The sequence below is a fragment of the Micropterus salmoides genome, unplaced genomic scaffold, assembly GCF_014851395.1.
Source record: "Micropterus salmoides isolate LMB-PRFRI ecotype aquatic unplaced genomic scaffold, ASM1485139v1 Ms_hic_scaffold_2, whole genome shotgun sequence".
NCBI classification, from domain to species: domain Eukaryota; kingdom Metazoa; phylum Chordata; class Actinopteri; order Centrarchiformes; family Centrarchidae; genus Micropterus; species Micropterus salmoides.
In genome coordinates this window covers 24,955,973-24,968,683 of record NW_024041150.1, presented here as the reverse complement: position 1 = coordinate 24,968,683, position 12,711 = coordinate 24,955,973, and the positions used below count along the sequence as shown (strand labels likewise).

Genomic DNA, 12,711 nt, shown 5'->3' with positions numbered 1-12,711 from the left:
TAATTCTCTGTTGGTTCGTGAGTCTGCTGCTAGCAACCCCTTCCACATTTCACATAATCATTTGACTCAGTCTTAAAATACAGTGCAGATTTTAATTAATTCTAAATTTAATTTAGTTGTATTAGTTTAACAGTATAGGTTGGTTAATTCAGGTTTAGTTTAGTTTAACAATGTTCAGTGGAAACATGGCAGGATGTCAGTTAGCTAATGTAGCATTTTGGCTACTTAAATTCAGTTTAGTTGACTACAGGTAATTTGTTTTAGAAGAGTTTATTTTACTTGGAGTCAGTAGTGGAAAGTACTTGAGTACATAAGTACCTTTTTCAAGTACTACGACTACTACCAATCACTACTAGTGATTCACTAACGTTAACATTTCAGAGGGAAATACTGTAGTTTTTATTTGGCTACACTTAAAAAAAACATTTAAGGGAGAGCAACATATATTAGTTATTGTCAGGTAGGCAACCAAACTATGGCCAGCAGCTTATAATAACTAATTTAAAAAATGAACAGTGCAGAGGCTATATATTTTTCTGCATAATGAACTTTGATACGTTGAATACATTTTGCTGATCATACTATATAATAACAAGTACTTGTGGTGGAGTATTTTTACAGTGTGGTATGCAAAGAACGTGAAATCACTGGAGTTGTTTTCCTGAAATATTTGTCTGTGGACTGTGCCTGTCATTACTGAGGTATTAGCGCCCTCGGCTGGTTGTCATTAACACCGTGTGAAACGGACCCTCCTCCCTGCTGCGTGCCATGGTATAATAACATGTTTCCACTTTTATGACACGGCACGTTGTCTTCTTAAGGCAGTATGGGCCGGAAAGGGGCGGAGAATAATTATAATGGGAGGGAGCAGCAGCGCAGCGATGAGGAACAGGTTTCAAGACGATTTAAAAAAGCGCCTCTTGGCTTCGTGGATCGGGCTGTTTTTCTTCTCCACATTCAATTGATTTCTTTTCACTGTCACTTCTCTAGCAGGGACTGAGAACAAACCAGCTACCAGAGAGGTGAGATTCCTGCGTTCATACATGTTTTTGTCTTATTAATATGTTTTTTTTTCAATCTGGCTTCCACCAGCCTGGGTGTGTGTGTGTGTGTGTGGCAGAGATAAAGCCAGGGAGGATGGCCGTGTAGGTAGGCTATGCTGTGACAAGTTATAAAGTGTTATCAGAAAAATTAACTCTGATGACCTTTTTTATGAGGGATTTGTTTGTGATTCAACCTTGTCTAAACCGGAAATTAGGCTTCATCTAGTCATTCCTAATGGTAATGGTAGCAAAATAAAAGATTGTGGAGCAGCAGAGGTCATGGCTGATCCCACTCAGTGGAAAAATATAAATACCAGCCCTCCTCCCTCTGCTAAAACAGGTCACACCCACTTATGTTTCATGCATCTCAGATAGCAAACATATGCATACAAAAGAACTGTTGGCCTTTTTATTTTTTCACTGCATCACATGATTTTTCTGGACTTCTGGACTATATTATGATGGTTTTAAACCGATATTATTAAATCATGGTGGTGGGATGATTAACAAGGCACATGATTACACGAGCGGCGTAGTTGTGTGAGTGAAAAAGGCTGAATGTTGCTGGAGTTGGATGCTTTTTGTCATCGTCTGTTTCTGTGAACCCCCCCCCTCAGTTATGTTTTTCATTAACCTCCCCCTCCCTTTCCCTTTCATTCCTCCAGTTTCCTATAGAGACCCTGAAAGGGGACTGGGAAGTGTGACCTCCTTTCACTCCGCGCACAGAAAAGTTTCTGCCCTCTCCTCGCCATGTCCACTCCTGGTAAGTGGCGTAATGCTGCACCTAGAAAAGTGTTTAGTTTTTTACACAGAAATCTAGAGGAATCATACTATAATAATGACAACAGTGGACTGGCTTTAGCACTTCCTTACTGGCTTACTCCATTTTGCTGCCATTGTGAAATGATTAGGCTCTGCATGAAAGTTTCTGTTAGACTTTCCTGTAGAAAACTTTCGTCTGTGCGTCATTATGAATTGAAACCCTGTGGTTCCCCCAGAAACCGCCACTGCCCTTGAAAAACTTTATCCTCCCCAAGGTGGTGAAATTTTAAAGAAATTCCTCGAATGCTTGGCATGAACGCTGAAGTGAAAACACTTGTGATTTTGCCTGTTGGTCCAGCATACTCCTCTCAGTTTCGGGAGATTAGTTTAGGAGGTGAAAGGCACCGTTGTGTTTCCCTCTGTCAACATGAAGGCAGCCTTTCCTGCAAACACGCTGCTTTAAATGTTGTTTTTTTTGTTTCCTGCAAGTAGAGAAAGGAATGTGGAAGGAGGTGGAGCAACAGCAAGCCTCAAAGTTCACAGGACGTGTTAGTCATGCTGCTTTTTGATTTCAGGCCCTTGTTAGAGAGGCAGCAGTTGCTTTCTGACTTTAATCTGCATTTCTTTTTGAGTTTTACTAACATGAATTCAGCTTTCAAACTGTGTGCCAGTGGTCAAGTGAACTGTTTAGCTGATTAAGGCCGTAGTTGGACTGTCCTGCCATGCCAACAAACCAGCTTGGTCAGCTGTGGTACAAATTACGCAATGGACATACCACACACATCCATCTTAATTCGACACCGATGACGTGCTGTTTATTGGCACTATTTGTTTTGTTAAGCAAGGGATGGGCATTTTATTTAGTCATAAGAACTGAATGAGCTTTACATTTAAGTGCAAACAGCAGCAAGTGGCACACACAGAGGGATAGGATACAAGAGAAAAAAAAACACCCACAGAAAACAAGCTCACACCTACTCCACAGACGTGTCCAGACACATTTACACTTAACTACCACAAGCATGAGAATATAGACACATTTTCTTAAACCATTGTGACAGATCTCAAGTCATCAGAAACCAAAAGTAAGAATAAAACACCCTCAATAGATCTAAATCATATTAGGAGACCGATAGAAACCCTTCAGGGCCAGACAGGACTGTTGTCAGTGACATTTGCTTTAAAGACTTGAAAATGATTCTGTATTACACTGAGAGCCAGTGAACTGTAAAATGAAACAGAAAATCCTGAAAGGATATTAATAATTTCTGAGACTGTAATTCGTATGCCAGACATATTCAGTTAACAATGTAAAGCAGACATGTCTCACATTTGAGAAACTGCAAACAGAGAGTTTGGCATTTTTTGAAAAATGGTTCAGTAGATTATCAAAGTCAATTAACTTCTGTCTCAACTAATTAGTGAATTGACAAATCATGTCAGTGTTACGTTAATAACAGATGTCACAAGAAGAGAATCAGAAGAAGTATGCTAGTACAAATTCTTTTTAACACGCTACATTAAAAAGACAAAACTTGCACTTGTCAGCCTATTAGCTGAAACACATTCAGCAACACCATCAAAACATTAGGTGACATTTTTTAATTGCTTCAATTAGTTTTGGGAAACGAGCATTGCAGTTGCTTTTTTGAGGCAGTGCACCCAGTTAAAATTGAATGATTCCTCTTGCAAGCATTTAGCAAAGGAACCACTAGCAAGGAACCGCATCAAAGCCATTGTTGGTACCTCTTCTGGTCAAGTGAGAAAATCATATGTTGTTTTGGTTGAACAAAACGAAAGGTGTGGCTGATACCATTGAGCAGTAATCCTGTGGTGACATGACATTGCAGACAATCTGATAGTGAGCGAACACATGACAGTCAGCCTTCCACTTAATTAAATAGACATCCTCATGCATTTGCACATCTTTTAGATTCCCATTTAAGCTCTTAAATTCCCTGTGATCCACTTTAATTGGGGCTCATATAAACCATGTTTGACTGTGCGTTGAGTAATTGGACTCTTAAACCACAAAGTCTTTTATTAGCTTTTCATAAACATGTTTAGAGGACGTATATTGATGCGATGTACACTGTTGTCAAAGCTGATGTGAGCAGGGTAACAGGAGTACAGGGGTAACACCCAAACGCAGACGCCTGATGTAGTTTAGTAACTTAATACACAAATGGAGGAAGACAGTCATACGGGACGGTGAGGCAGACAAGGGGCTTAACCAGAGAAGCAGTCCAAACAGGAAAACGGATAAAAACAAGGCGCAGACAAGAATTAAAAGTCCAGTGGTCAGGCAATAAAGTGCAAAACACAGGTAAGGCAGACCCAAGACATGACACACACACAGCAATATAACATAGGACAGTCCGGCCTGGAGCGTGGCAACAGGTGTGCAGGGAAGGTCAGGAAACTTCAGGGCTGACAAGAGAAGTGGAAACAGGTGTGTAAGGGGGTTGGGCAGTCAGGTGATGTGGAAAGGACGGAAAGCCTGACCGCATCTGGTGGACAGATGGAAAATGGTAATGAGAGGACCTGGGAAAACAGGAAAGTGCCTGGAGAGGAGGGACAGAGAGACAGACTGACAATCATCGTGTTTAAATAAAGACTTTCTTCTTATGAGACGATCCGAAGCATCCAGGCAGGGACAAATGAAAACCACAAGGGCTGTTACTCTTAATCATATCTAGTACTGGCTGTTTATTTACTCCCCTCGTGAGTGCTTGCTGTCTGCTCTGTAGCTCTGCTAATAAGTAGCTTATTGGCTCTGCTGTCCCAGGAGGGAAAAGCAGGATGATCTACAGTAAACACACACACACTTGCTCACACGCTTAATGAGCACCGGGCAGCTGCCATCAGCCAGACACACACAGATCATGACTTCCTCCGCTGACGTCACTCTGCTGCAGTGATGGTCTGAATGTTTCTGCATTATTACTAGTCGTGTGTGTGTGTGTGTGTCAATTATAACAAACAGAAGAATAAACATGTAGAAGATGATGTTTGAACTAATATCATTGTCTTTTCCGCAGTTTACCCAGGCTCTCCCAACCAGCCACCCTACCCCATGCCTCAACCCAGCGGTGCCTCTGTAGCCCCCTATCCATATGCTCCGGGGGGATACGGAGAGCCCGGTCAAGCCCCACCACCAGGCTTCAACATGGGCTACAATCCAGGCCCACCTCCTGTCATGTATCAGCCTGGTCCGGTGGGCCCAGGCACAGTTCCAGCACCGGAGTATGGCGGCCCTCCGGGAGCATTCTCCCCGGCCCCGGTTGGAGCTCCAGTTGCGGTTCCTGTTGGGGTCCCGCCGGGGCTCGAGTACCTCACACAGGTAGGACCGAGAAATCAAAAAAACATCTTCAAAAACACAGGTTTGGTTCTTGAAATTCCTTAAGATGAGAGGAAAGTAAGCTGTTCTCTTAGAAGTGTCTTCATCTTGCACAAAGACGGATCAGCAGCATGAATAAATAAATCTCACTGGGCATTTTGTTAAATAAAGAGCCACATGTGTAAGTAGCCATAAAATGTGGACAAAGATTCTGTGTTTTTCTGGAAACAGTGTTTCTCTAGAGCTGAAATCAAATCCATTACATACTAAAAGATTCTGCTTCAAAAATTGGAGCGTATTACATTGGAAAGTCAGTGAAAGTACACTTTTTTTTTTTTTTTTTTAACTTTGTTCCTTTTTAAAATCCAGTTTTAAAGTAGTATGACCTCACAACCTTTTGAATTTGTAAAGCTCACACCCACCATTGTTCTCTCTAAAACCAGTCTCAGCAAGAAACGGATTTGTTCAATTTGAGTTAAACAAACTGACTTGCTTTTATGGTTCTACAGCAAATAGCTCTTCATGTACTCAGACAAAAAAAACAACTAGTATTAAAATGTGGTTTTTATTCAAATTCATGGCGGAAGTTGCTTTGCATTGCAAATAAGTGAAACTTCCATGCTCGCAGCTTTTCCCCTTGTTTTAAGAGGAATAACACTGTCAGACTGATGGATATATTTTGAACTGTTAACTCTTAACTTACATCGCGCGCTCTGATGATTTCAGATTGACCAGATCCTGATCCATCAAAAAGTGGAACTCTTAGAAGGTAAGGTGCATCACTTTTTCAGCCAGTCAGGTTGACACTTCCCACTTTGAAAGCAGCAAATAATCAGCTGCAGTGTGTCAGTTCTTGGTGCACTTGTGAGCTTCAACCCTCTCATCATCAATCATAATGATAAAGTGATGCCTGTCCTTGGAGTTCTTTACTTATCTACACTTTGTTAGTCAGTATTTCCACCTTTTTTCCTTTCTCCCCTCTCCTTCAAACCCCACCCAGTATTCATTGGGTTTGAGACCAACAACCAGTATGAGATAAAGAACAGTCTGGGACAAAAGATCTACCATGCCAAAGAGAAGAACGACTGCTGCACCAGGAACTGCTGCGGCTCGTTGCGCAGCTTCGACATGAAGATCAAGGACAACATGGACCGTGAAGTCATCCGTCTCATACGGCCTTTCCGCTGCGTCTCCTGCTGGTGTCCCTGCTGCCTGCAAGAGGTCTGTGTGTGGGGGTGTTTTAATAGCCTCATATTATATTGATTTACCACACCAAGACCAATATTGCACCAGTTCAATAGTTAATTCAACATCAAATTGCCCTGAGCCCTCACTCCAGCTAGGGATAAACACTCTGTTTGCCCTAAGTGTTCCAAGATACCGTGGGCCATTATTAATGTTGTTAATATTTAACCGTATTTATTGTTGCTGATAGAGAAGAATTGACTATCTCGTTGAAGCAGTTGATTCAAAGTTTAGCTTTTGTGGTTAAGATGTAACAAATAATTTTGTGACACGCAAAACCAGGAAATAATAAAAACAACCAAAGCAACAAATGGAAGTGCTAAATTAAAATGTTATGAAGCAGCAATAAAAAGTAAGTTGACAGCAGAAACGGAATAGTTAAGAGTTAAAGGAAAACATGGGCATTATAGTTTATTTGTGGTCAATTCCACATACAACGTCCTGTAAAACCTCACTAGAGCTTTAAATGTGTATTAATGGGATGGCGCATAGATAAGATTCTTGCCTTTGGTGTGGGAGACCTGGGTTCAATTCCCACTGCAACACATCCACCATTGTGTCCCTGAGCAAGACACTTAACCCCTCGTTGCTCCAGAGGCGTGCGACTTGTAAGAATTGTAAGTTGCTTTGGATAAAAGCATCAGCTAAATGAATAAATGAAAATAGTCCCCAACGAATGCACCATTTACTCCTATATGAGTAAAATCTCCTAAAAACTACAGTGCCCAGCTGTTTTGGAAAATTACTGAAACTATAACTTAAGTGAAGACTATATATTTGTGACCTGTTTTTTTTTGTTGTTTTTTTTGAATATTGTCTTGTAGTAGGAACGAGTGGGCTTGGGGCTGACTGCCACGTACGCGTTAGGGAAGTACTGAGAGACAGAGGAACACATTTTGTGGTTTTGGCATTTCATTATTATTATTCATTATCCTTATCCTTAACTAAAGAGTCACTTCTTGGTTTTATTTGTTCAGATTTTGAGATATCCATCTCCCACATTACTTCTGATGTTGTTGAGATGGATATGTCAAATGTAGGCTATTAAATCTAAAACTATTTGCATGTCCAGATAACGACCGGTAAAAGTAAGCAGCTAACATTCAGAGGCGTCTTTTCCTCGCTTTGCTTTATGATTCGGTTGAGTGATGCTTCAGTGTCTTTGTGCAACCCTCTGCTCAGGCAGGGGTTGGTAAGTCTATGAATGGCCCTTTGTCTGTCCAAACTAACTGCTAGACTCCCCCGATCCTCTGCCATCCCTCCACCTCTGAGACCTTTCTCCCACTGTCTCCGTTTAATCACATCTGTTTAATCACATCGTTGGCAGCCTGGCTGCTGTACATTCCCATTGGCCCGAACCCAAGCTGCTACGCTCTCACATACTGCAGTTCTGTTTACTGGCCCGACTGGAGCCATGTGAGATGTGTTACCTTTGTTATGTGGTACCACAATGGAGTAGTCAGAGGCTCACTTATCATTCCTGCTGTCCCGTGTGACATACAACCCCGTGATGTTTTATTTATAGCGTCAGTGTCAAGGCATGAGGTCAAATTTTAAGGATGTCTGGTATAACGTTTCAAAGTTGTATGACGTTAGCATGTATATGCAACTATGTTATGTGACCTACAGATGGAGGTCCAGGCACCACCGGGCACCACCATAGGCTACGTCAAACAGGACTGGCACCCCTTCCTGCCACGGTTTTCTATCCAGGGAGCCAACAAGGAGACCGTGATGAAACTGGAGGGGCCCTGCTTTGCCTGCAACTGCTGTGGGGACGTCAACTTTGAGGTGAAGTCAGGATTATTGTGTTTGTGGGTGAAACTCTCCTCCTTTTGGTGAATTTCATGTGGCTCAGCCAGCCGAGACCTTCCTTACAGCTACAGTGGCTTAGCTTAGCACAAAGGCTGGAAACCGGTGGGAACAGCTAGCCTGGCTCTGTCCAAAGGTAGCAAAATCCACCAACCAGCACCTCAAAGGTCACCATTTAACGCGTTACATCTCATTTGTTTACCCCGTACAAAAACAAAAATGTAAAGAAACGACAAATTGTTGTTTTATGGAAGGTAACGTGCATGATTATTTATTGGCTCGGAGTCAACTCTTGTGAACACAAGAGTTGACACAAGCTGACAGTATTTACCAAAGCGCTCTGTCACGGTAACGACTCTAGGAAGTCACCACACCCTGTTAATTAAATAAACGAGATATAATAATAATAAAGTGAGCTTTAGAGCTAATAGAAGATGGATTTTGTTGCCTTTGGACAGAGCCAGGCTAGCAGTTTCCCTCTGTTTTCAGTCTTTATGCTAAGCTAACTGCCTGCTGGCTGTAGCTTCATATTTATCCTTCAGACACGAGAGTGGTATCAATCTTCTCATCTAACTCTCATAGTCATAACACAACTTAAAGATACAAAGCACCTATTTCTTGTAACAAAGAGGGAGGAACAAACACGAGTTACCCTATATCATCATCAGGAGTGTCTCAATGGTTGTCTTTGTTCTTCACTATGAGGGAAGTCTGGAGACTCTCTCAAGGTCCCTCTTATCTGTAGCTCCAGCCATCTGGCCCTTCTAACCCCAAAACAACCTAACCCAAAGGGGTCCGTGGCACCTCCTTGTAAAACAATACATCTTCACACACAAATTCCATATAAATTCTCCCACAAGCATATTTCCCAGTTGCTTTAATCCGTTTCAGTCCAAGTCTAGCATTTTTTGGAAACACCTCAACATCTGGATAGACTTTTTCCAGCCATTTTTTCTCTCCTCTCTATGATAAACTCCCGGTATATTTTGCTTGGTAAAGCTTCTTGTAGACATTTCTGTCCTTATTGCTCTGCAGCTGAAGAGCAAAGGTGGCGAGAAGCCCATTGGTCGCATCAGCAAGCAGTGGAGCGGCCTTTTGAAGGAAGTCTTCACAGACACGGACAACTTTGGCATCCAGTTCCCGCTGGACCTGGATGTGAAGATGAAAGCTGTGCTCATGGGCGCCTGCTTCCTCATTGTAATGCAAAATTCTTATTTTTCATATTAGAGTCTTTCCTCTTTGAATATCACCAGGTTTTTTTGTGTACTTGATGCCTAGGACTGACCAGGGAATTAATTAATTTTCCTTCTTTGTTGTCACTTTGCAGGATTTCATGTTCTTCGAGAAAGTCGGGGATGCCAACCAGCGCAGCACGGTGTTTTCATAAGAGAAAAACAGATGGGAGGGGAGAAGATTAAACAACAGCATGAGAGCAAGGACTTCCTCCCGTTAGACATTCTCTGTTCATGAACTGTGTTTTTCTATTCGTTTTGTAAATCCTTCACCAGATTCCAGCCAATATGGTGCCGCCTTTTTATACACACAGACCAATATCCGCTAACGAACTCTCAATTCCAGATGCAAGGATTGTTTTTTAAATGTATCCAAACTCCGTGATCGATACAGGCTGCCATGTTTTCAGTGCTACTTATACTCTGTACAGTCTGTAGGCCTTTATCTATTTTAAGTGAGTGAACTTACCTCCAGCTGAGATTTAATCCCTGCCAAAGAAAGTCAACATTACCCTCAATGTCTTTTTCAGTGTCCACACATAGAACAAGAGTAGATATCAACACACGTCTGAATGTGCTTTATGCTACACCGGCATTAACATGACATATATGTTTATGTATGTTTATCGACGTATATCACAGTTATTCATGTTTTATGAAGTAATATCCCAATAGAGTTAGTATAAGTGCAATACTGTTAGTGATGTAGAAGCAGAATTAATTTCCTTGTTGTTTCTTTTTTAACCATGCTAGCTGCTAGCAGATGGCAGTGCCAGAGTTAGGGTTGTGAGCTTGTTTTAAGTACAGCCTCACAGAGCTGCTAGCATAGCTGCAGATTTCAACTCCTGGAAATTAACAAAAGCTTTATATAAAGCCTGAACATTAGCCACAGGCTGTCATTATTTAGCTTCTATAGGGGAGTGGTGATTGTGTTAGCAAGAGGAGTGGGAGAATGTTTTATTTTTTTTTTTCATTTTAGTCGTAGTTGTGAACACAAGAGTTGACACAAGCTGACCGTATTTAACAAAGCGCTCTGTCTTTACCTCAGCTGCCTTACTCTTCCTCGAAGCCCTCCATGTGTACATACTCTAACAAAACTGTAGTGCAGGCTACGGTGTAAGTGCTCTCACAGTCCCTCTGTAGTTTAGTGGTTGTCAGTGGAGACTGATGTCGCAGCCAAACCTCGCCCTCCAATTTCTCTAGATACCACTGGGTTGAACATGTGCCTGTGTAATGATGATACAGGAGACAGAGAACGTAGGAAGTTTGAATAGAAGGGACAATCTGGATAAAAGGGGAATAGAAAGAAAGTAAAAAGCAGTAATTGAGATTAATCTGACCTCAGATGTTGGAAACCCTCCTGCCAGCAACCGCTTTAAGGAAACACCTGAACTGTAGTTTTTCTAGCAAAAAGTGTGTCTCTTTAGCTCATTTGATTGCTGTGCTTTAGAAAGAATACAATTAATGGCAGGTTAATGTTTCCAATTGGTGCCTGTTGAATGCAGCTCTCTCCTCTGTATGTAATAATAATCCTGAGATAACATGGGTGTGTCTCCTGTGAGGCTTGGTTGCCACTAGTGCTCTCTAATCCAGATTGCAGCTCTCTATCACACTGTCAGTAGCTTAATGTGTCTTATTATCAATATATACTTGTATAGATTTCCATATTGCCTTTGTGCAATCTGACCTCTGATAAGGAAAGATTAAGTAGCCAAAGGATGTACAGTACATTTAATACAATCTGTTGAACCTTCTATCGCCTTTCTGTGTTTCTATCAAAACTATTTTTTGTGATTGTGAATTCCTTTTTTTTTATTATTATTTTTTTTTTTTACACATACAAAGAAATACCCTGTAGTTCAGAAATAAAACGAATATCATATTAAGCCATTGGTACACTCTTGTTTTGTGTTCATCTGCTCCAGTGATTGTCCAGGAAAGTTTTTGGGAAGGCCCTCGGAAACCTTAAGTCTAAATGTGGAACATCTGCTTTCATTTGGAAAAAATGATCACTGCTTCGGAGGGAAATCCAGTCTCTCATTTCCTGGCACTAAATGAGCCAAAGTCCAGTTGCTCTAAAACTCAGCTCTGCTTTAGTTACAGGTTAACTTTATCAATACAAAATCCATTTTATGTGTCTAGCAGCTTCCTTTATCCATCTGCTTTCAGTTGACTGTCTACATCAATGGCCTTCAGATGCAATTAAAGGAGACCACTCCCCTCTGTCTCATACTGAATATCATGCTCCACCTACCGGCAACAAGTAGGAAATACAGGCAGAGTATTTATGGGAACTTATCTGCACATCCATCCAACCTCAGTACTCCTGGGAAATAAGTCATAATATTTAATCTTATGGTTGTTGCTATATAGGAATCAACAATTCAAAGGCTTAGCAACTTGTAGTTCAAGTTCGCCTTAAATTCTGCATGCTGTTGCTGTGAAAACATTTACACTGTATGTTTATTTACACAGTGTAGGTTTTCTTAAGTTGCATCCCGTTAAGAAGAAGGCAACAGACAAATATGTTCTGTAACGTAAACATGGAAATTACCAAACCAACAGAATACTGTATAGGGTGGATTGCCCTAATGTGGGACACTTAAGGTCTGTGTTTGTAGGTCCCCCATAAATACAGGAATACCAGTGAAACTATTGGTTAGCCAAAGCTATGGTGTCATGTGATCAAAATCATGTAACTTCTCAAATGTCCAGTCACATATGAGGGTGGAGCAATCATCAAACAGGAGGCACCTTGTGTAAAGACCACCCAATTGTCAGTTGCATAGAGTTTTGCCAAATTTGTTATTAAGGAGTATAAGGTCAATTTAAATAAACAACCCTGCTATCTATTGTGCTTATAAAATGTTTGTCCATCAAAAAATAATGTAACTTTGCATGTTTAAACTATATATTTTATATTATTATCAAATCAAGTGGGGCATGGTTTGTGGGACAAAAATGTTTTTACAGGGTTTTAGTGGTCTTATACACTATTAGAATGCTTTACTACATGTTTAAGGTCATGGGAAATTGTTATACTTTGGGGGATGGCGGTTTGAAGGCTTTTTGTGGTTGTGTGTGTGTTAATTTAAAAACTAATAAAGCCAATACACTTACTTGTATGCATCTAACGATTAATTCATTTAAATGTATTTCAAATCACGATGGCAAAGCAGAGAAAGACACTTTTCAGATGCAGAGCGAGAGGCAGAATCAGGGAAAGGATGAGAGAAAAGGCAGGATAAAAGACATTGTTTGTGTTTGTTTTGAAGTA

General features: G+C 41.0%; 1 protein-coding gene across 2 annotated transcripts; it reads left to right on the top strand.

Moving 5' to 3' along the window:
* Positions 1-864: 864 nt before the first annotated feature.
* Positions 865-11,320, top strand: LOC119912262 (phospholipid scramblase 2-like). 2 transcript variants are annotated; one of them, XM_038731371.1, is made up of 8 exons: positions 865-1,022; positions 1,709-1,806; positions 4,847-5,148; positions 5,872-5,914; positions 6,146-6,366; positions 8,020-8,181; positions 9,238-9,399; positions 9,530-11,320. In XM_038731371.1, exons 2-8 carry the CDS (start codon positions 1,794-1,796, stop codon positions 9,587-9,589), a joined length of 963 nt encoding a protein of 320 aa, XP_038587299.1. In that variant the 5' UTR covers positions 865-1,022; positions 1,709-1,793; the 3' UTR covers positions 9,590-11,320. The 2 variants fall into 2 exon arrangements, with proteins under 2 accessions (XP_038587299.1, XP_038587300.1); XM_038731372.1 differs by lacking the exon at positions 865-1,022 and adding an exon at positions 1,466-1,583.
* Positions 11,321-12,711: the final 1,391 nt, after the last annotated feature.

Excerpts from the sequence above, each read along its gene's own strand:
- LOC119912262 (XM_038731371.1), top strand. Across the intron at positions 5,149-5,871 it reads GGCTCGAGTACCTCACACAG|ATTGACCAGATCCTGATCCA; the intron begins GTAGGACCGAGA and ends TGATGATTTCAG. Across the intron at positions 8,182-9,237 it reads GTGGGGACGTCAACTTTGAG|CTGAAGAGCAAAGGTGGCGA; the intron begins GTGAAGTCAGGA and ends ATTGCTCTGCAG.